General features: G+C 36.9%; 1 protein-coding gene across 6 annotated transcripts in view; it reads right to left on the bottom strand.

Moving 5' to 3' along the window:
• The window catches only part of EPHA7 (EPH receptor A7), a 208663-nt gene extending 191333 nt beyond the window's left edge, over window positions 1–17330 (bottom strand). For all 6 annotated transcript variants that reach the window (XM_005896736.3, XM_005896737.3, XM_005896738.3 and 3 more), the window contains exons 1-3: window positions 17015–17330; window positions 12532–12596; window positions 8338–9007 (exon numbers count right to left, since the gene is read on the bottom strand). In XM_005896736.3, coding sequence (XP_005896798.1) covers window positions 8338–9007; window positions 12532–12596; window positions 17015–17111 — 832 coding nt within the window. In that variant the 5' untranslated portion in view covers window positions 17112–17330. The remainder of the gene's footprint in view (window positions 1–8337; window positions 9008–12531; window positions 12597–17014) is intronic.
• Between the last annotated feature and the right edge of the window lie 2992 nt (window positions 17331–20322).

The following is a 20322-nucleotide window of genomic DNA, read 5'->3' as shown; positions in this document are numbered from 1 at the left end:
CTTTCTTTCTGTCCTTCTTTATTTTTTGAATAGTTATCATTTCAATGAACTCTGGGTACATACAAAGATGACTAGAGATGAGTAAAAAACAGTATAATTTTAAATGAAGTCTACAGTGTTCTATAAGGAAATTGTACTATGATTCTTATTAAGTATCACAATGATCCTTCTCCATATTTTTAAAGAAATTGTTAACAAATATCTCTGCAAAGGACAGAAGAAACTGATTAACAGTAGTTGCTCCTGGGAAAAGCAAAATTTGGGACTGGAGCACACATGGATGGCACTTGTTCCAGATCTTGCAAATTACCTATTCAAAAAGCCTTTCAAAAAAGTACTACAAGGTTCTGAAAATTAATAATTTTAAGAAGAGTATAAAAATTATAACACAATATAGTTATGACTCAAATAGCAGAAATACATTTGGACATGAAACTGAATGTATGTTAACTTCCAATATATAGAGTGAAATGTTAGTTTAGGAATTGACTTCTTGTGTTTTGTTTCTTTGTATTATTTTTCATTTCTTTTGCAAATCAAGATAATATTTACAATATATAATTTGGAAGAAAACCAATATAATCTTAAAACAAACGCCACTTTGCCATGTAAGATAAACTTCAAGATCTTATTTTGGAAAATCTATCAGGCTCTTTTCTTAAGACATAGATAGTATGTTAGTATAAAGGGAGAAATGGCTTTCCTTTCATTAAAAGAGGGAGATGGAGAAGTTAAAAAGAAAAACATAAAGATAATGGACAAATAGAAAATAGCAATATCACAATGAATACATATAAGTAGTTACATTATCCTCATAGAAATAAATTCCTCATGTCTGGAGCAGACTCCTGTTCATGTTTGCTTATTCTTTGCATGTCAACTTGCTGTGTGCTATGAGCAAAATGAAATAGAATATATTTGCCTTTGGAGTAGGTAGCATATTTACCAAATTTCTCAAAGTCTTTAAGAAATCTGATAAACATTTACTGGAAGATTTGGGTGGTGCAAGGAACTGTGTCAGCTACTGTGAAATATAGGTAGCATACTATAAGTAGATTTTGGTTGTTAAGTTTTAGAATTTGTAAAAAGAAATTACAATGATAAAAATCAGACCATATATGATGATCTCCAGAGGTAAAGGGCAAAGCACTTATAGGAATCCACAAAGTGGGATCATCTAACAAGGTATGCTGCTGCTGCTGCTAAGTCACTTCAGCCGTGTCCGACTCTGTGTGACCCCATAGACGGCAGCCCACCAGGCTCCCCCGTCCCTGGGATTCTCCAGGCAAGAACACTGGAGTGGGTTGCCATTTCCTTCTCCAATGCAGGAAAGCGAAAAGTGAAAGTGAAGTCGCTCAGTCCTGTCTGACTTTTAGCGACCCCATGGACTGCAGCCCACCAGGCTCCTCCATTCATGGGATTTTCCAGCAAGAGTACTGGAGTGGGGTGCCATTGCCTGCTCTGCTAACAAGGTATAAATGTCATTTAATTTGAAATTGTAAGAAAGGGCATAATTTCAACAGTTTGATACAGGGCAGGTGGCATTGTGGGTTAGAAAAAAGGCAAGGTAAAAACCAGGGGAAGTACAGCCAGTTTCTAACATCAGAATTTGGAAGAGAGGTTGCTGAAACCGGGGATATGTGAGATTAAGATATAATAGGTAATTGTGAGAGGTCATGATGGTTTATTTGCATTTCTGTTTATTGGGGACCAAATGTTAAAAACATCTATAGATGTCTTCAGGTAGAACAAGAGACCAGTATCAAGCAGATGGAACACAGCTCTCAAGGATGATAAATTATGTGACTGAAAGAAAAGAATAAAATGCCACTGTAAAAAATGGGGAATTTTTATTGGTTATTAGAAACCTGAAGCTTTCTGAGTAATACTGTAACAATGTCTCTGTCGCATTTTACAAAGTGCATTCTTACTGTTCCATAAAAGAACTGGAATAGAAAATGGCAAAGCAGATGAAATATTTAGAATGTTTGGGAAAGACAGAGATACAAGTATTTTAAAATTATTATAAATTGAAGAAAATTTGTATCACCTTTTAAGACATCCTGAAAAAAATCTTATCTTTTTAAAAAAATTTTCTGATAGATAAATGCTCATCTATAAAGATATGATCCACTGTATTAGTTATGGGCAGGGATTCTGGAGTCAGATTACCTTGATTAAATGGCAGTTGGCCAGTCTATGTGCTGTGTGATTTTAGGTAGATAACCCACCCCTCGCTGTGCTTTGGTTTTCTTACATAAAAATGTGTATAAATATAATTTATGTAAATCTAATTTAATATACAGAATGTATAACTTTTACATTTTAAATACTTCTAAGTATGTTTTTCTCCTTTAAACTAGGTAATAGAAGTGCCTACCCACCAGATTGAGTTAGGAATGCCTCTCTATAAGACTAAATGAATTAATAAAATGAAACACTTAAAACAGCTCTTGCCAGCTTTTTATAATTTAAAAACCAACAAAATCTATGACCTGCATTTACTAAATGCCTTTTGGTGAATCTCCCCTCTTTTAAATCATTTAAAAGATTTACTGCTGTTCTATTGCCTGAGCGATTTTATACAGATGTTAATTTAAAAACCCATATTTTGGAGATACATTTCAAGTTGTGTTTGAATAAGCTACCAGGTTACCTAAAACTTACATTGCTAGAAAATTTTAATCTCAAGATACTTTAAAAACACAGAGAAAAAAGATCACCCACCATTTCAGCAATCTGACACATTCACTGTGATATTTATGTTCTTATCTATTCTTTTTCATATGCATATTTTTCATAATTCTAAATATCAGTATATATAACATATTTTTCTTTGTTTTCCATTTAAAATTATTAATAAATGACAAAATTCCTACATCACACTGCTGATACTTTAAGTTCAATCAAGAGGATGCACTTAACTTTGGACAATTAGATTATTTTTAATATTTCAAATTATAAACAAGGCTGGTGGGAAGAAAGGTTATATAAAAAGTTATTTTCTTTCATTGATATATCTTCCTCAGCAAATGACCAGGGATGAGATTACTGACCTAAAGGATATTTAACTATCTGTGTCTTTGGAAACATGTTCATTTACCCAGTGCCATAAAATTTCTTTACTTAGACAACTCCTTGTTGCATTATTAATAATGAGACAACAGCAAGCATTCATTGATTATTTGCTATGTCCCAGATAGGGTTTCTACACGTATTATTTCTTTCACTTCTGACAAGAATTCTATGGAAACAGGTACTATTTTTATTAGCACCATTTTATACTTAAGGAAACTAAGGCTTAGAAGATTGTCCTAGTTTTTGCACCTGGTATGATGTTGAGCCAGAATTTAAAAGCTATGACTTCAGCATCTGAGCTATTAACTCTGTAGTGTACCTTATATTTCTGTTTATATACTATAAATACTATATATCATAAAGATATATTTGTTACTGTCAAATGTAAATGTCAAAGTAATGGTACAAATTGCTACTTTTCTGTGGAAAATACAGTTTTCAAAATCAACAACCAGATTTCAACTATTATTAATGCCATTAAATTGAATGAGTGTTTTAATTAATGAATGTTTTAATTCTTCAAGTAACATATAACATTTGTTCTATATCCATAAGTTATATGTTAATAAAATAATGGTATATAGAAAATATTAAGAAGCAACTATTAGGGAAATACTTTATAATAAAAACTAGAAAACCTATGATTATTTGAATTTTCCTTTATATGAAATCATCAAAAATTATTAAATCTTCATTTTAATTCAGGAAATTAAAATTAAGCAATATAAATAATGCAAGTAGTGCCAATGTATGTGCATGTAAACTGCATCACATCCTTGGATTTTTTACAATTAGGTTGACCATATATTTTATCAGCCAAATCAGAACATTTTTAAAAGCAAAAAGACACAGTGTAAAAAGTAAAACAATTATTTCCAGAAAAACTAGGTTTAGGGTCACCCTACCTAGAATAAAATTTCATTACTTCTTCAGCAACTAAAATCCAATGGTTGAAGTTCAGTATAAATTTTAGGAAGCGTTGTGATATATTAGGGAAATAAAGGACTTGAACTGATAAACAGGATCCTGGATTCTCAGCCAATTTTGTTATTTATTAATATCCCTAAGCTTCAGTTTCTTCCTAAATTGAAAGAGAAAAAAAATACTTTCCACCTCTTAGCAGTGTAATACGGATTAAATGAGAAAAATGACCATGATTTTTCAGTGTGAGCTGCAAATTACTTATACAAATTTAAGTTATAATAACAAGTTCTACACTTTGAGAATACTTTTTAAATGAAATAAAATTGTAAAAAAACTTCTAAAAATTTCAAGCTATGTTTCAGAATACAATTTTACTAGTCTTCAAGAGATATTTGTATATGTAAAATAAAATCTGCTCTCATTCTTTTAAATTAATACACTTCTATCCAAATATACTGGCTAGTTTACACAGTAGTTGTGATGGAACTGATATGCTAAATATTTTCAAAAGGACTTTTTGATAATCAACATGCTATCTAGAATTATGTTTTTAAATGAGTGTAAAGATATTTTCATAAAAATACTATATAAAAATATTAGAAGTTCTCCATATACTAGTAGATTTGAGAAACATGTGGTTTTCAAAATTGAATTATGTTTTCCAAAATCACAAAGAAATAAAAGCTTTTACATCAACTGATGAAAACTGTAATCAGTTTTCATAATTGTCCATATTTCAAACTACACTGTTAACATACATCACAACAGGCTGCCATTCTAGAAAGTGCCCAGATAAACTTGCCTTTAAGTGACTAACTAGGTTATTTGGCTAGGGACTCACTACCATCCTCTCCCAAACTCTTTAGTTTTCCTCAATATGGGACTGAAATTTGTTTTCAAACTCTTAACAGGATCACTGAAAGGAAACAGGAGAAATACTTATAAAGGCAGGCCTGGATTGATTCCAGAGGCAAGTACTCTCACAGCAATGCGTTGGAATTATGCCAAGGAGGGAAATGTTTTTGCAAATGAACATAGTGCCATGGTTAAGTATAAGGTATTTAATTCCTTTGTCAACATCACTAAGGTTAAAAATTAAGAAAGTTACGTGGTAGACAAAACAGTGCACACATCCTCTTTTAGCTTGAACCATAAGAAGGAATCTTGAGTCCTTGAATCACATGTTTTTAATGAACTCTCACTATTAATGGGAGAAGGCAATGGCACCCCACTCCAGTACTCTTGCCTGGAAAATCCCATGGACAGAGGAGCCTGGTAGGCTGCAGTCCATGAGGTCGCTAAGAGTCGGACACGACTGAGCGACTTCACTTTCACTTTTCACTTTCCTGCATTGGAGGAGGAAATGGCAACCCACTCCAGTGTTCTCGCCTGGAGAATCCCAGGGACGGCCGGGCCTGGTGGGCTGTCGTCTATGGGGTCGCACAGAGTCGGACACAACTGAAGCGACTTAGCAGCAGCGGTAGCAGCAACAGCACTATTAATACCTAATTTCACCTATTCCAATGCAGAATTAATGCAGAAGACAGTGAACTAATTTTACTTTATTTTTAAGCACCTTGGCACAGTTTGCAGGCGACAATAATTTGATACTCAAATGTGGTTCCAATGCTTGAAACCAAAATAAATGAATGTAAATAATCTTAATAGTACCACATTTAATGAGATGATTTTCGTCATTTCGAAGAAACTGGAGACTTCTCGGAAAATATATCTCTTCACTGCATTTAAAGACTGCTTTTCATACTATATTCTATACTTAGAAGTACAGAAGTCAAACAATTCCTGGTTGATTTTCTTAGTAAGTAAATGTAGAGATCATTTGAGTTAAATTACACAAAATAAAACAAAAAAGATTATAATTTGCTTTAAAATTCTTTAAACCTTAAAAGAACAAGATCTTTAATGTTATTTCCCAGTTTCTTTTTAGACAAATTTAATTGTGCACTTTTATATGAATTTTTATGTGTTCCATTTTTAATTGTGCAAACATTTTAAATTCCAATTTCACATCAATCAAAATCTGCATACTACTGAAACCGGCTGCTTTCACAGCTGAAGTGTAACAGTGTGTCATTAAAATGTTCTTATAATAGTTATTGTTGAATCCTCCATCATTTTCAAGTACCTGTTGTTAATCTCAAGTCAATAAGAACATTCCATTTCACTGAATTGATGAATTCACTAAGAATATTTCTATACTTACCAGTGGAATAGCATTCTGCCTATTAGTAGTGATAAATCTCCATCAGTTTTTGATTTCCATACATATGCATCCTGCAGGATGTTCTACTTAATAAAAAATACTACTAGCGAGGGAAAGGAAAAGATGACAGTGGGTAGACAGGTTTGACTCCTTCACGGAATGGCCAGGGAGGCTGCTAAACTGGTCTAGGGGACAGGAATACATCATCTCTGTTTAGCTCAGAGCTCACTTTACAATGTCAGCTATGGCAGGAATGATAATTGAGTGCTGGGTCAGAGGCATTTTATATGCTAGCGACCATTCACATGAAGTATTTAACACTTCAATCAGGACAGAAAAAACATATTTATTCAGTTATTCCATCTAAATAGTGCATTTAGTAGAAATATAACACAAGCCACATATGCAATTTTTATATTTTTAGTAGCCACATTAAAAAAAGTAAAAAGAAATAACTGAAATACTTTTAATGTTATATTGATTTAACCCAATATTCCTAATGTATGAGTTTTTCAAAATCAAAGTAACATAAAAAATTACTGATGTTTGCCACATTTTTTTTTGTACCAAGACTTTGAAATTCAGTGTGTAAGTCATACTTACAGTATATCTTAACTTAGAATTGCCATTTTTTAAAACCTCAGATTCACATGTGGCCACCGGCTACCTTCCTAGACAACACAGATCTAAATATTTGCTAATTTCTTGAAACATTCTATGAGAATGAGAATTTTATAAGAAAGTAATGTGATTTACATATCAAACTAGAACCAAGGCATTTAAGTTCAGCAATGAAACAATAATACTTGCTATGATTCTTCCTGCTTTCTGATGGAAGCCAGAGCAACACTGTCGCTAAAAGTCCAGGCTCTGGAATCAGAACATTCTGAGTTCGAATCTAAGCTAGGACAATTACTTACTAAAGTAACTGCAAGCAATCTTTTACCCTTGACAGCCTCATTTTTTTTTTCTGTAAAATAGAGGTGATAATGTTATCTATCTCATTAAATGAACTCTTTTGTGTAAAGCACATGGAAGAGTATCTGCACATGGTAAATTAGCAAAAAACATTTAGTTACAATAATTATTTTTCACTACAATTCCCTCTAAATTAACTGGGAAGTACGAATATTAAAATTATACAGCTGCCTTAGGGGTACAAAGAATATATAAAAGTTATTTTGGGTAATGTATTATGTTTTCTAGTTTATAAGAGACATAATATAACCTGATTATATTTTCAGGATATTCACAAACAGAAAAAATATCTATTGATTTTGAATATCCCTGGACATAGTTTTAAATGGGAAAAAAACTGGCCAATTATTATGACTACATAAAGCTATGTGAGAGAAAATTCAGTTTTATTACACAAAGGAAAAGGTCACAAATTCATATGCTATTATTATTTCAAAACAGAAAATGTCCAGCTGATATATTCTGATAACTAAAACTTTACTTTGGCCCACTTCCACAAAAATGTAGTCTACCTAAAACTTGACTTATCAGAGGAACACTCCTTTTATTATTTAGTCCTGGAAAGAAATACAGCTTTGGCAGAAGCAACCTCAGAGATTTAGCAAGTGAAATCTGATGATTTTTGCATAGAAATTTTAGTACTTATAAAAAATAATTCTAAGTGTGTAACTCTATTTGTATGTATCTTGTCTGTTAGAAGAACTCTTGTTAGCAGCCCCCTCAATGCCCTTTTCCTGCTACCCATGAGTCCAGACAATATGGGTTTCAAAACAAGAGGAATCACACATCATTCAATCCTAATTAATGTCACCTCACTCTGCCCAATCTCCTTTCTTAAATCTCATAGCCCAAAGTGCAACTGTTGTCTTCCACGTCAAGCACAGGGTTAGTTAAATCTTAGGAAGGAATACCACTATCATCAATATTTACTGCAATACCTATTGCACACTTAGTGCAGAAATCACTGTAGTGAATCATCAATAAGTTCAATAGTGACTTTGCTTAAAATCCACCAAATCGGATTGCTGGTACAAACTGACTCACCTGTTCAAATAATCATTATTACTTGAAATCTTTGACACTGAAACAGAAAAAAAGTGCAAAGAGAAATTTTAATAGCACATATTACTTACGTTCACAAGTGTCCCCTTTCTGCTGGAAGCCTGCTTTGCAGATACATTTTCCAATGGGCACTAACCATTCTCCTTCTGCGCTGCAGTGCATCCTGGGAGAGTTTTCCGCTTCTTCCTCTGCACTGCTGACACATGTCCCTCGGACCTCGACTAAAGAGGAAAATTCTGAACCAGTCACTGTATCTGGAAAGATAGCTAAGTTCTCAATAATGGACCAGCACTTCTTGTAGTACACTTTGACTGAAACCAAAGCTATGCAAGCCCCTACATCCTGAAAGGCAAGATAGAATCCCTTTTTGGACAAAGGTCCAATCTCTCTCACCTCAGTGTTAAGCTTCATCTTTCTTTCACCAAGGTCACCTTGGGTAAAACTTTCATCTGCAGCAATGGTGTCTATTTTGACATAGAGATTTTCTCTTATATTCCTGCCAGTGTCGTAGTCTGTTTCATAATAGTACAAATTAAAGGTTTCCTTGCAAGTTCCCAGGACTCCAGGAAGACTGTTACAATCCCTCAGGGTGAATTTCAATTCTACAAAAATCCTTTGTGCATTGCCTTTCGAAATCCAGTTAGTCCGCAGCCAGTTGTTTTGGTTGGGCTCCATGACCTGGCAAACCTGGTATGTTCGGATTGGGGTATAGTTCTCGTCCAAACCACTAATTTCTTCCCACTGTAAAATTTAGAAAAGGTCATCAGTCATTCATCAAATAATAAAATTAGGGTTTTGCAAGTGCCTGAGGACTCTTCAGTGTGGCACAAATGCATATCTTTGAAAAAGTGAGGTGAACTCCTACGGTGACAAACAATGTAACCTTTAGAATGAGTCTCTGTTCAGCTTCATCCTGGTGGCAGAACATCATTTAGGTTGCTTATATTGTTTATGCATACAATAAATCTTTCATTTTGCTTAGTATCTGTTTGCTGGTGTATTAGTGTTGCTTTTTACATGTTTGCTTATGCCAATGTCTCCACTGAGCTTATGATTTTTATAGACTAAAGCACATAACGAAATGACTTAAATTACCATTTAATGCATATACATACAGCTACATGGCGGAATTTTTGATCACTCCGTTGACATTTTAAGTGTTGACGTTATATTTAAATTAAGAGAGTACCTAAAAACACAGGGAAGAAAATGCCAAGAGTACTCTGAAATGCAAGAGCATTTCACAACATGTTGATATTCATAATGGGGAATCTTTCACAATCTTTGCAAAATGAGATATAAAGGAGTAATGTTTTATAGAGCTATTTATTTACTGCAGTGTTGTATATAATATGGTCCATAATGCCACATAACTATAAATAATTATAAAAGTATGATTCAATGGACAATAAAATGTCCATGGCAAACCAGAACGTCGAATCACATTTAGGTAACAAGCTTTCTGACAGGAAAAATATCTGATGTTTAAAAATACCCATTCATATGCTGATATAATATATACTACAGCAAACTCATTTATTTTCACAAAAAAGGAAAATAATAAGCTCAGCTAAATTTGCAACAATTTAAAGCTTATTAAACCTTGCTAAATATTATTTATATTGCTCATTGGTTAATAAATTCATTTCACCTAAAAGCCTAAGGCAATTGTTGTTTATGTCCTTTCTTACCATTATTACAAAATTTCCAACTTTGTATTTATGATACCTTAATAGTGAAATTGTCACCTACTTGTATTCATTTCCCTAATAGGAAATGCCAAATATAAAATCCTATTAGTCTTCTAATCCAAAGTCACATAGCATGCAATATTTAAACTACTGCTTCAAGAAAAGCAAATGGGAAAAAATAAGCATGTGGTAATGAGTTTTATTTATAAAACTTGATCAGAAACATTGGTTTCCTTACATATTTTGTAAAATACTAATATCTACTTTTAAAAGTAGCTCTGAGAAAACTAACAAGACAAAGTAGCAATATCCTGAAATTCAGAAATTTCTTGTGATGACATATATTTGCTACAATTTTATTACACACACCATCAAAGGTCCTCAAAAGTAGCAAACAGCCCATTATCATGTTTAGCTTTTTACTCAACACAACTTAAGTGTGTGACTAGTTAATGCAGTGCATAGTTTTCCATTTTAGTTAGCTGCTTATAATCTTCTTGAATGGCTCTTAGCCAAATATAACCAAATTCATCCATTTGGATGAGCAGATTTTAGTCTCTTAATTAGGTTGGAATTATTAAAAGAAGTGAAACTAGTAATAGCATCTACCAAAAAGTGAAAAGCTCCAAGGATAAATGTGCTCTTTTTAACAATTCCCTAGTTAGAAGAAGCCAAGGCAAATTATTAGAAAGGAATACATCTGCAGAACTCTTTTTTCTAGCTCTAAGAACAATTATATTATTTTGTTCAATGCATGAAAAATCAATTTTACTACCAATGAAACTCAGTTAACTTTAATGCTTACTTAAAAATTTATTCCTGAAGGGAAACTTTAGATGGATTGAGACAAAATGAATGCATTTAATGCAACTTTTGGTTTACTATCTTACTAAGAGACTGCAGTGATTTCTACACTGGGAAAGAAGTCTTAGTTTGGCTAGTGTGCTTTTATAGTATGCTTATAAAATTATTTCTAGACACTTATATCAATAATATTTTATTTCCAGTTAGATATTTAACCACATGTAAGCCAACCCATTTTATACATGAAATACACTGTCAATCATCATTGTCTAATATTATCTGCTGATTCATAAGATATGTAGGGTTAAGTTCACTCAAGATATTTTGCACTGATAAAATGTCCATTTCAGTCCAAGATAACACAGAAAGTCATGGTTCATCATGTTAGGGATTGCATGGATGAAATATTAGAAACATATATCAGTTTACTTCTCCTTACGAGATAAAAACCATCCTCTATCTCTATTTGTTTTAACTGATGAAGGGTGGAAAATGGGCCACATCTATCATTGGCAAGAAAGGTGCTCAATTTTTTTGTGAATGCCTTCCTATAATGTATATTATTTTACTCACAGAAACCATTCAACTTTCAAGGTTAAGTATGACATTCATACTTCAAACTCAGCCTACTTTTTATATTTAATCTGTAAAATACTTGTCATTTTTTTCATAGCTCTTTCTGACCAATACAGATAACTGCAATACGATCTTAAGCATCTCAAATATTCATTTTAAAAACCTAATCTACTTTAAACAGATTTGCATTGTTCACATTTTACGTTTTTTAAACTAACTTCCAGCTTATGACATGTTCATTTCATGATGTTCTTAAACTCAAAAATCTCTTTCAGACTTTCATTCTTTGCAAACTTTTTATATCCTCACTTATACTTAGGGCTCTTTGACTCCAAACTTTTCATTGTACCAAAGATTAACTTAAGTAACAATGGGGATTACAATTCCCTTTCTTGGAGCCTTTTTACTTAGTAAAGGATGAAGTATGTACCCTCTTTCACAATTAAAATAATACCCAAAGACATTGACATCAAACTAAATTTAAGTAAATGATGTATCTTTCTGGATACATGACACTTAACAGAAGTTTTTTAGAATCTACTTATATTCTCATAAACTTTTATTGGACAGCTTTCACTCATTTATTATAACAGATTTTTACTCTGATATGTGCTTGCTCTGCCATCACTTCTGATTAATAAGAACAGGTAGCACATAGTACAAATTTTGGAGAATCCAAATCATATTTCATAGCAAATTTTATGTTAAAATGTTGAGCATATTAGACTTTTAGTTATCCTTTCATGTATATTTTGAATAATGCTAAAACGTTTTTCAAAAGAGGAAAACAGATTACCTACTGTTTTTAAAGAACTACACACAACCTACCTGGTGATTATACTAAAGAAGTATAAAGTAACTAAAGAGATATGAGTTCATGAAAGGCATATTCTCTGTAATTAGTTAACATTTATAGCCTGGAAACTGACATATGGTCCCACTCACAGAAGAACTCAAAAGATTATGGTTAAAGAGATTTTTTTTTTTAATCTATTTTTCAGAGTTCTAAGTATACCATCTCTACTCCAAGAATTCAATGTCTCATTATAAACCCAACAAAATATTGAACAAGATATGTGAAATCAAAACAATTTAAATGTGAAGAATCTGAATAACTCCACTGGGGAAGGGAAAGAGGTTTTATTTCTTACTTTAAAAAACAGAGGTTGGTATTTTATGAGGAGAAGCACTTACCCCATTGGGTGGAGAGGAAATCCATTCCAACTCTGTTTGTTGTGCTTTAGAATCCAGCAGTAGTACTGAAAAAGAAAGTTGCATTTCTAAATGTTAGATGAAAAGGGAAAATATGTTTGTAAAAGTTATTAAAGTCAATCTAATTTTTAAAACAATTATCACTTTATGATTTAAAATGTATAAACAGTTATTTATATTAGTGAATGATGAAATATAGACCCACCTGACAAAAATATTCCACTTTCTTAAGGGAAGAAAGACATTGAAAAACCAACTTACATTTTTTAATTGAAATGTTAAAATTAATTAGAAACTTGAAAGTATGAAAGCAAAAGTAAAAAAATGATATGTGATGCATACTGATTCAGTAGTAATTATATATTATAAAGAATTCTGTAAACCACTGAGTGCTCTAAATTTTGTCAAATAAAATAGCATTAACATAATAAAGCATAATTCCATATTACTCCTCAGTCACTGACTTGTACTATTCTTCAAAAACTATTTCCTTGTGCCTTTTGAGAATTGGAGTTTATTTTTTTAACTTTCCACACACAATGTCTTCTCTTAAGCCAAAATGACTATAATTAAAAATCATATTAAGCAGTGTTATTATGAGAAAAGTAAATTGCCTATCACTTACAAGATACATTTCTGGGTTATTCAAACATCTGTTTTTAATATTTCTACTTTTTAAATTTACAAATATTTCAAAGCATTAGCTAATTCTCAAAATGGGATATTCAAACTTTGACTTAACTTTTAAAAACAGTTATATTATGCTTTTACGCTACCATAAAGTATAATGCAATTAATATTTATATAAATGTAATAAATGCTCCGGATGCATTTACAATACAATATAATGCAAGGTAATGCATTCAAATGTCACACATTAATATATACCATGCTTCCAATTTGATATATTTTACTGCTTTTTAGGACAATTAATCTCCTTAAAGCATTCACTCTTTGCTCAAACTAGTTTCAGAATTATGAGTTTGTATTCTTCAAAAATATTTCCATGATTCCATAGCATTTTAACAAATGAATCAATCTTTCCAGAAATAATGGTGAATATATTTTCAGGCATGTAAATATGCTTGCCATCAACCTCAACAAAATGTTAAAATTTGAACTTAAATGAAATACATGCTTAAATAAACTTTTCAATAACTATGAATAGAGTAAAACACTGTGGTGTTAAAGGTAATGAAAATTTTTTACTCTAAGAAAAGAGAGAAACAGTTGATAATGTGTTCGACTCCTTCACACTAGTCAAGGTTATTCCCTATAACTGAATATAGATATACAAACACTTTTTTCTCAAAATGTTTTATACTTAAGACTCTCAGGGAGACCATGATAGCACTCACCCTTTCGAATAATAATAATAATTTTAAAAGCCACGCTTTTAAAATATTAAGTTGTACTTCGAACTAGGAACATCAATAAATGTTTGGACTACTGAATTTATAGTAAATGATTTTTAAAGTTTATTTTGTTTTTGTCCTCAAATGCACAAACAATGTGGGTTCTATGTACTTTTCTTTAGAGATGATTTATTTTATTATTATTATTATTATTTCCGTCTTTCATAGTGACAAGTGAATTTTAAACCCAGGAGACTTTCTTGGGTCATTTTTGAAGGTGAAATAAGCACAGTGATGATTTACTGCTTTTCCGTTACCCCTCGGTACAGCCTGGGGTGAGAGCCAGGGACCCAGGTGGGGCGGTGATGGCAAACAAGTTAAGAGAGAAACACATGAGCAAATAAAAACAAAAGGGAAACCGGCCCCTGAGCGTTTAACTAGCTCTTAAAGATTCAGCCCGTCTCCCTTCCGCTGTCTGCTCTCTGGACCAGCCGGTAACTGCGCGCTTTTGCCTTCCCGCTCGGAGCACCAGCCTCTCTTCCCTCCCGCGGAGGCGTAGCCTGGCGGTCAATCGGGAACGCGGCGTGCGGTCCCGGGTTCCGGGACTCTGAGCCCTCGCCGCGCGGGCTGGGGTGGGGGATGCGGGGGGTGCGGGTGAGGAGCGAGATGCCGGGCGCGCCGGTGGAGCCGGCACCCGGCCGCGCGGGCAGCAGCGAGAGCCGGGGCGGGGCCGTCGGCGGGGCGGGGCGGGGGCTGCCAGACTGGGCTGCCAGACGGGCGCGCCTGCCGCGCGGAGCATCCATTACGCCTCCGCCAGACCTGGGCACTCCAGGGAACCGGTGGCGCCCTAGCTCCAGAGGGAGCCAGGAGGAGGAGAGAGGCTATCGGGAAGCGTCTCCTCAGAGGGGGCAGCGGCAGCGGCATTAATGGAGAGGAAATACAGCGGCTGCACTTCGCCTCCAAGCGTTAGACTGACTTATATGCGCGCTCCCAGTAGCGGGAACCGACCTCCCCGAGAGAACATGTGCGGGAAAAGTGGAGAAAGGAGGTCTCTCATCTTTCTCTAATCATTCCCATCCGCTCCAGAGAGCTAGGCACCTGCTCCAGGCACTTCCTGGCGCTCGCCCCTGGGTGCCCCGGCGTCGCCTCGGGGCTCGCTCGCTCCCAGAACGGCAGCCCTTGACCGCCGCGACTCGCCGGGTGAGTCGCCACCGAGAAGCGGAGCGCCTTCGCCACCCCCGCCCACCTTTTAAACAGCTCACTTCTGCATGTAAAGAATTCGGCCTCCTAGAATCAGAATCCTCTCCACGTATTTCGCACCCAGAAGAGAAACGCGGGCGAGCAAGCCATTCTGACTGCAGGAACCTCTCCCCCTAGTGATGCAGTTATTTATAGCTCAAACTCCAGCCGGGGTTTGCGCTAGCTCGCACGCGGGGTTTCGCCCCGGCGGTGCAAACTTTTCCTCGGGTCCCGAGATTCCTAAACAATCAATATAAGTTTGCAGGATTCAATGTCCCTATTCTCTGATGTCACGCGAGTAGAAATGTGGATTTTGGTGTGTATGGCTGTGTGTTTCTAGCAGATGTCTGTTCATCTGCAAGAGCGAAACCGACAGCTGGAAGTTAAGGTTTGCTCTGAATGGGTTCAGCATCAACACAGGTTGCAGATGTGGAAACTGGGGTCAGAAGGTCAGGCTGGATCAAAGAGTAGGTGGTGGCGTTTGGTTGCGGGGGTGGGGAGAGAGGTTTCAGTGACCAAAGAAGGCCCCATGAAGAGAATCGTAAAAAGCAGCACTAAATCAGGAAGTTTTCAGACATAGATGAAGCGAGTACCGATGCCTATCAACTCCCGACCCCAAGACCTATATCTGGTAACAGACCTATATCTGGTAACAGATTCCTCCATCCTCCACACTTTAGGGACAAGTAATTATTAGTATTCGGCTTTTCAATATCGGGAAATCAGCTTTAGACGTACAGCCTGCACGATAAGGAGGGGAGTGGGTAGACTGTGACACTGCTCAGAAGACGTTTCCATTGACAGGATTTATTTTTCCCCAGCTCCAACTACAGGCACCAAAAGGTATTTTTACCTTCTGTCAATGGTTCAAAGGAGAAGACGAGAGGAAAAAGCCATATACAGGCGTATCTAGCTGCCCCAAAGAATCTTGCTCTCATGAACCAGAACTAGCCCCGGGGTCCATGTCTTTTGCAAGGTTCGATCACTCGTATTCCTTAACTGCAGAACTGTGGGGGCAGAGGTTTGAGGACTTCTGGTCGCCCAGGCGGCATCTTTTTATCAACTGCACAGTCCCAGCCCTCCCTTTATCCCCCTCCCCTTGACCCCCACTCCCACCGCCCGCCCTTGGCCGGGCCGAGCCCGCTGGTCTGCCACTGTCCCCGCGGCCGCCGGGACCTGCGCGGCGCGCGCTGAATGGAGATGTCTCAGGCCGGCGGGGCGCGGGGAGCGCGCCGTCCGCTGCTTCACCTCCGCGGCGTTATTGTTCCGCGCCGGCGTCCGAGCGCCAACCGCAGGCCCGCGCCTGCTCCTCCGACGCAGTGAGCACTTCATTAGTAACCCGAGCGTTCGGAGCTCACACAAGTCACGGCCCCTCAGGGAAGGATCCAGCCGTTCGCCGGCGGGCTGGCCAGGGTTCTAGAGGCTGCACTCCCCGGTCTCCGACCAACTCTGGCCACAGCTTACTCCCAGTGAGACGAACGGCGAGACGAGGAAGAGCAGAGGGCTAGAGGAAGAGATCTGACCTGCCCCGGGTCCGGGAGAACGAGCTCGTCGGCGGTTCCCACACCCCCGAGCTCCCGCCCCCCCCCCCCTCCGCCTTCCTTTGATGCTCACGCCCTCTGGACAGTCTGCGCCAGAAATCCCACTCTCGTCGGGCTAACGGCCCTGGGCGCGGGGCTGCAGGCGGCTCAGAGAGCCCGGCTAGCCACCGGCCAGCCTGGAGCGGCCGGAGCGGTGAGGGGGCGGGGAGCCGGCGGGGAGGGTCGCCGGGCACCAGAGGCGCGGCCGGCAGCCCCGCGGACCAGCCGGCTCTTGCAGGTAGACAGCTAAATAAATAAGTCAGAACAAACTTTGCTTTCCCATCACCTTACCTTCCTTTGCAGCCTGCGCTTCTCCGGTGTGTGCAAAGTGGAGCAGCCAGATGTAGCATAAAATAATCCATGAAGGGTGCCGAGTTTGAAAAACCATGGTGCATGAGCAGGTTTTATCTTAGGTTTCAGTTGAGCCGTAGCTTTTTAAATGCTGTTTGCTCCGAAGTATATGGGCTTTTTATTTTTTATTGCGCTCCACGCATTGATTCCCCTTCTCGATCTCCGGCTGGCTGCTCCACGTTTAGCTTTTAAAAAAATTTTCCCCCCTCCTTTCGTTCACACTGTGTTTGCTGCCTGCAAGTCTCCGACTGCAGACCGGCCGCTTGCTCCACACTCCAATAATATCAATTAGGGGGGAGGGGGCGGGGCTCCGAGCCGAGAGCCTCCGCCACTCGGGTTGAGTGGCAGGCGTAGCCGGCCTCCCAGGCGGCGATTCCCAGGGCTTAGGGGCGGGTCCCAGCTTAACGGCCGCCCCAACCTTGGGGGTTGGGTTAGGGGCGCGGGCCAATCGGCGGCAAGCGGAGTCAGGTTGCGGATCCAGGATTCCCTCCAGGTTCTGAGCTCTCGGCTGGCTCTGGATGCTCCGAGGAGGACGTGGATGGCAGCCGAGGTGCGTGCTGCTGTGGGCGCTTGGCTTTTAGCAATCGCAGCTTTCGCGGAGCAAAATCAATCTTAAAATAACCCTCCTAATTTACAGTCGTGTTTATAGTAGTGCTCCTCGCGCTCATTTAGAAACCAGAGCGATGCAAGCTCTCTCAGCTACCAAGCACGGAGCCGGGACAGTGAAATGAGCTGTGCCTTTAAGTAAAGTGCCTTTCACTTTCTTGTTGTTGTTACTCACAACCTCCGCGGGTCGGGTAACTTTGTTCTTTTTCTTTCTTGAAGGCTTACTACAAGACTCCAAAGACAGTTTTAGGCACCACCCAGCACAATCTCTGATAGAATAAAAGTAATCAAATGTATTATATTCAAACAATGTTTCCAAGAGTTTGCAACAAGCTCTGGCAAGAGAGCCAGAGGAAAAGGGAGTGGAGAAAGGAAGTCTTTTGTTTTATGTGCCCCCCTCACCCCCGCCCTATCGTTTACCGATAGTTGGTAGGACTAAATAGAACACTGCAAGAGAAACTTCTGAAAGTTCCGAAACGTTTTTCTTACATGCGTATCATTTTCCGAGATTTTCCTGGAATTCCCCCCACTTTGATCGTTTTCCACTTCGCTGCATAAATTACATTTAATTTTAAAGAATGTTACCATGCATTCAATTAATTTAAATTAAGATCAAGACCTCTTTCGCACATATTGAGTACTTTTCAATAATTAGTCAATAATTACCTTTCAAAGGCAAACTAAGAATAAAAAATGTCACCAACAACGCCGGTTGATTTCGTCTAACTAAAATATTGAGGACGACTACCTAGAGGAATCCCATTCCCCTTAGGTAGTTTCAGACACTTTGCAATTCAAAAGATGGGTAATACAATAAGATGAAGAACTTAAAAACCTTAATTGCCAAATCATCAAATCCGAAGGTCAAGCCTAGTAACTTGATCACATGTCTAAGAGGAGCTTCATTTTCTTCCTGTCCTATATATATATTTCCTCCCTTTAAAAAAAAAAAAAAATTCTGTCATTCATGATTTGCCTCTATTTAAGAGAGGCAAAAAGTTTGACCTCGTCTAAGACTCCAAACTTTTCCTATCTTTTCAATCTGGATATGTAAAGTAAATTGAATTGTTTCTGGTATTTATAGCAAAGACTTTTCAGAGATGACAGATCCCTAGATTTTAAAATTGTATTTTATGAAAAATTGTCTCCTGTAGTTTTTACTTGCCTAATGCAATTACGAAGAAAAGAGAAATGAGATTTCCTCCCCTCTAACCTATCTTTGGGTCTCTATTTTATTTCTTAAATATTACTTGTTCCTAGCCATTACCCCTATTAAACATTTTAAAAATTATAACTAAAAGCATCTTTAGTGCCCTTTAGAAGACGCATGGAAAATGTAAATCACTTAATAGAGTAACCTTGAAACTAGACAAAAAGATGTAGAGTGCACTTGTTACAGAGATTAAGCAGTGTTTACACAAACGGGTGCTTTAAGGAGTAAAAATTGTAAGGTAAAACACTAGAACTAAGAATGTAGATCCCCACATGTAGGCAATAAAACTGTTAATCTCACATACTCACAGATATTAAACCACTTCTAATAGTTAAAATAATTCTCCAGAATTTCAACACTTTCCCCAGGGTCTCATCCCTACTTCTTAGAATGACACCAAGGTAGCCTTTAAAGTTTAAAATATTCCTTTCATCTATTGAATGACTAATACTCAGTGATGTGAATACAAATACCTTTCCATTAGACCAGGAAACCAAAGAAGTAACATCCTTCACTCTGATGAGTGTAGGTGGTGTAAGGAATCTCCTTATTGTGTCCCTTCTATCAGACATAGAGGCATGTTCAGCCTCGCTTTCATTTTTAGAAACAAGAGACTTTGCATTAAATGCACACGTGCCAGACTGCTAACAGTTTTGCCTGCAGAGTTGCACAATGATACTCATTTTCAGGTTTACCAACCTTCTTTCTTTTGTATCTAGGTAAGTGATGAAAAAGTCATGGAATTTAACTTAAAGTAAATGACTTAGTCAAGGAAAGGATGATTGTTATACTGTTTTATACAGTATATATTTTAATATATAAAAACTGTATAAATTAGCAATAGACTCATTGACTAACAGCAAAGTCTATAAACCTCTTTGTACATGAAGTCATTGAAATAAAAAATAATTAGTTCACAAAACTGTCCTATTTTATAATAACTTAAAATAGTTAATTCCTTTATATCACTTTTAAAATGGTTTATCTTAGCATCTTATCTATTTGTGCATATTATTGCTAAGGCAAATTTTAGAAAAGCAAATGTATGTATGTTTGTAACATGTATTAGAAATCATTTTCCTGAACTATACCAAATGGCATATATAAAACCAACACATGTAAGCCAAAGCAGAAATTCCAGGAAAATTGTTTTTTAATTTTTATATATTTGTTGGGAAATGCAGTTAATAGAATACCCTGCTTATATTTAGATAACTTTGGAAAAAAGAGACCAAAACTTTAATATTACATTTATAAACCCTCTTTCGAAACATCTGTCTTAACTGTATAGCAGAAAGATGACAAATGCATGTTTTCAGATTCAAAGAAAATATGCCCAATAGTTATGTGCTGTTATTTTTATCTATCTGATTACTGATAATCACACATAACTGTACATATATGGAAATAAATGTACAAATTCAGGAAA

The sequence above is a fragment of the Bos mutus genome, chromosome 9 (assembly GCF_027580195.1).
Source record: "Bos mutus isolate GX-2022 chromosome 9, NWIPB_WYAK_1.1, whole genome shotgun sequence".
NCBI lineage: Eukaryota > Metazoa > Chordata > Mammalia > Artiodactyla > Bovidae > Bos > Bos mutus.
The sequence above is the reverse complement of the archived record's forward strand: the minus strand, read 5'-3'. Positions and strand labels throughout refer to the sequence as shown.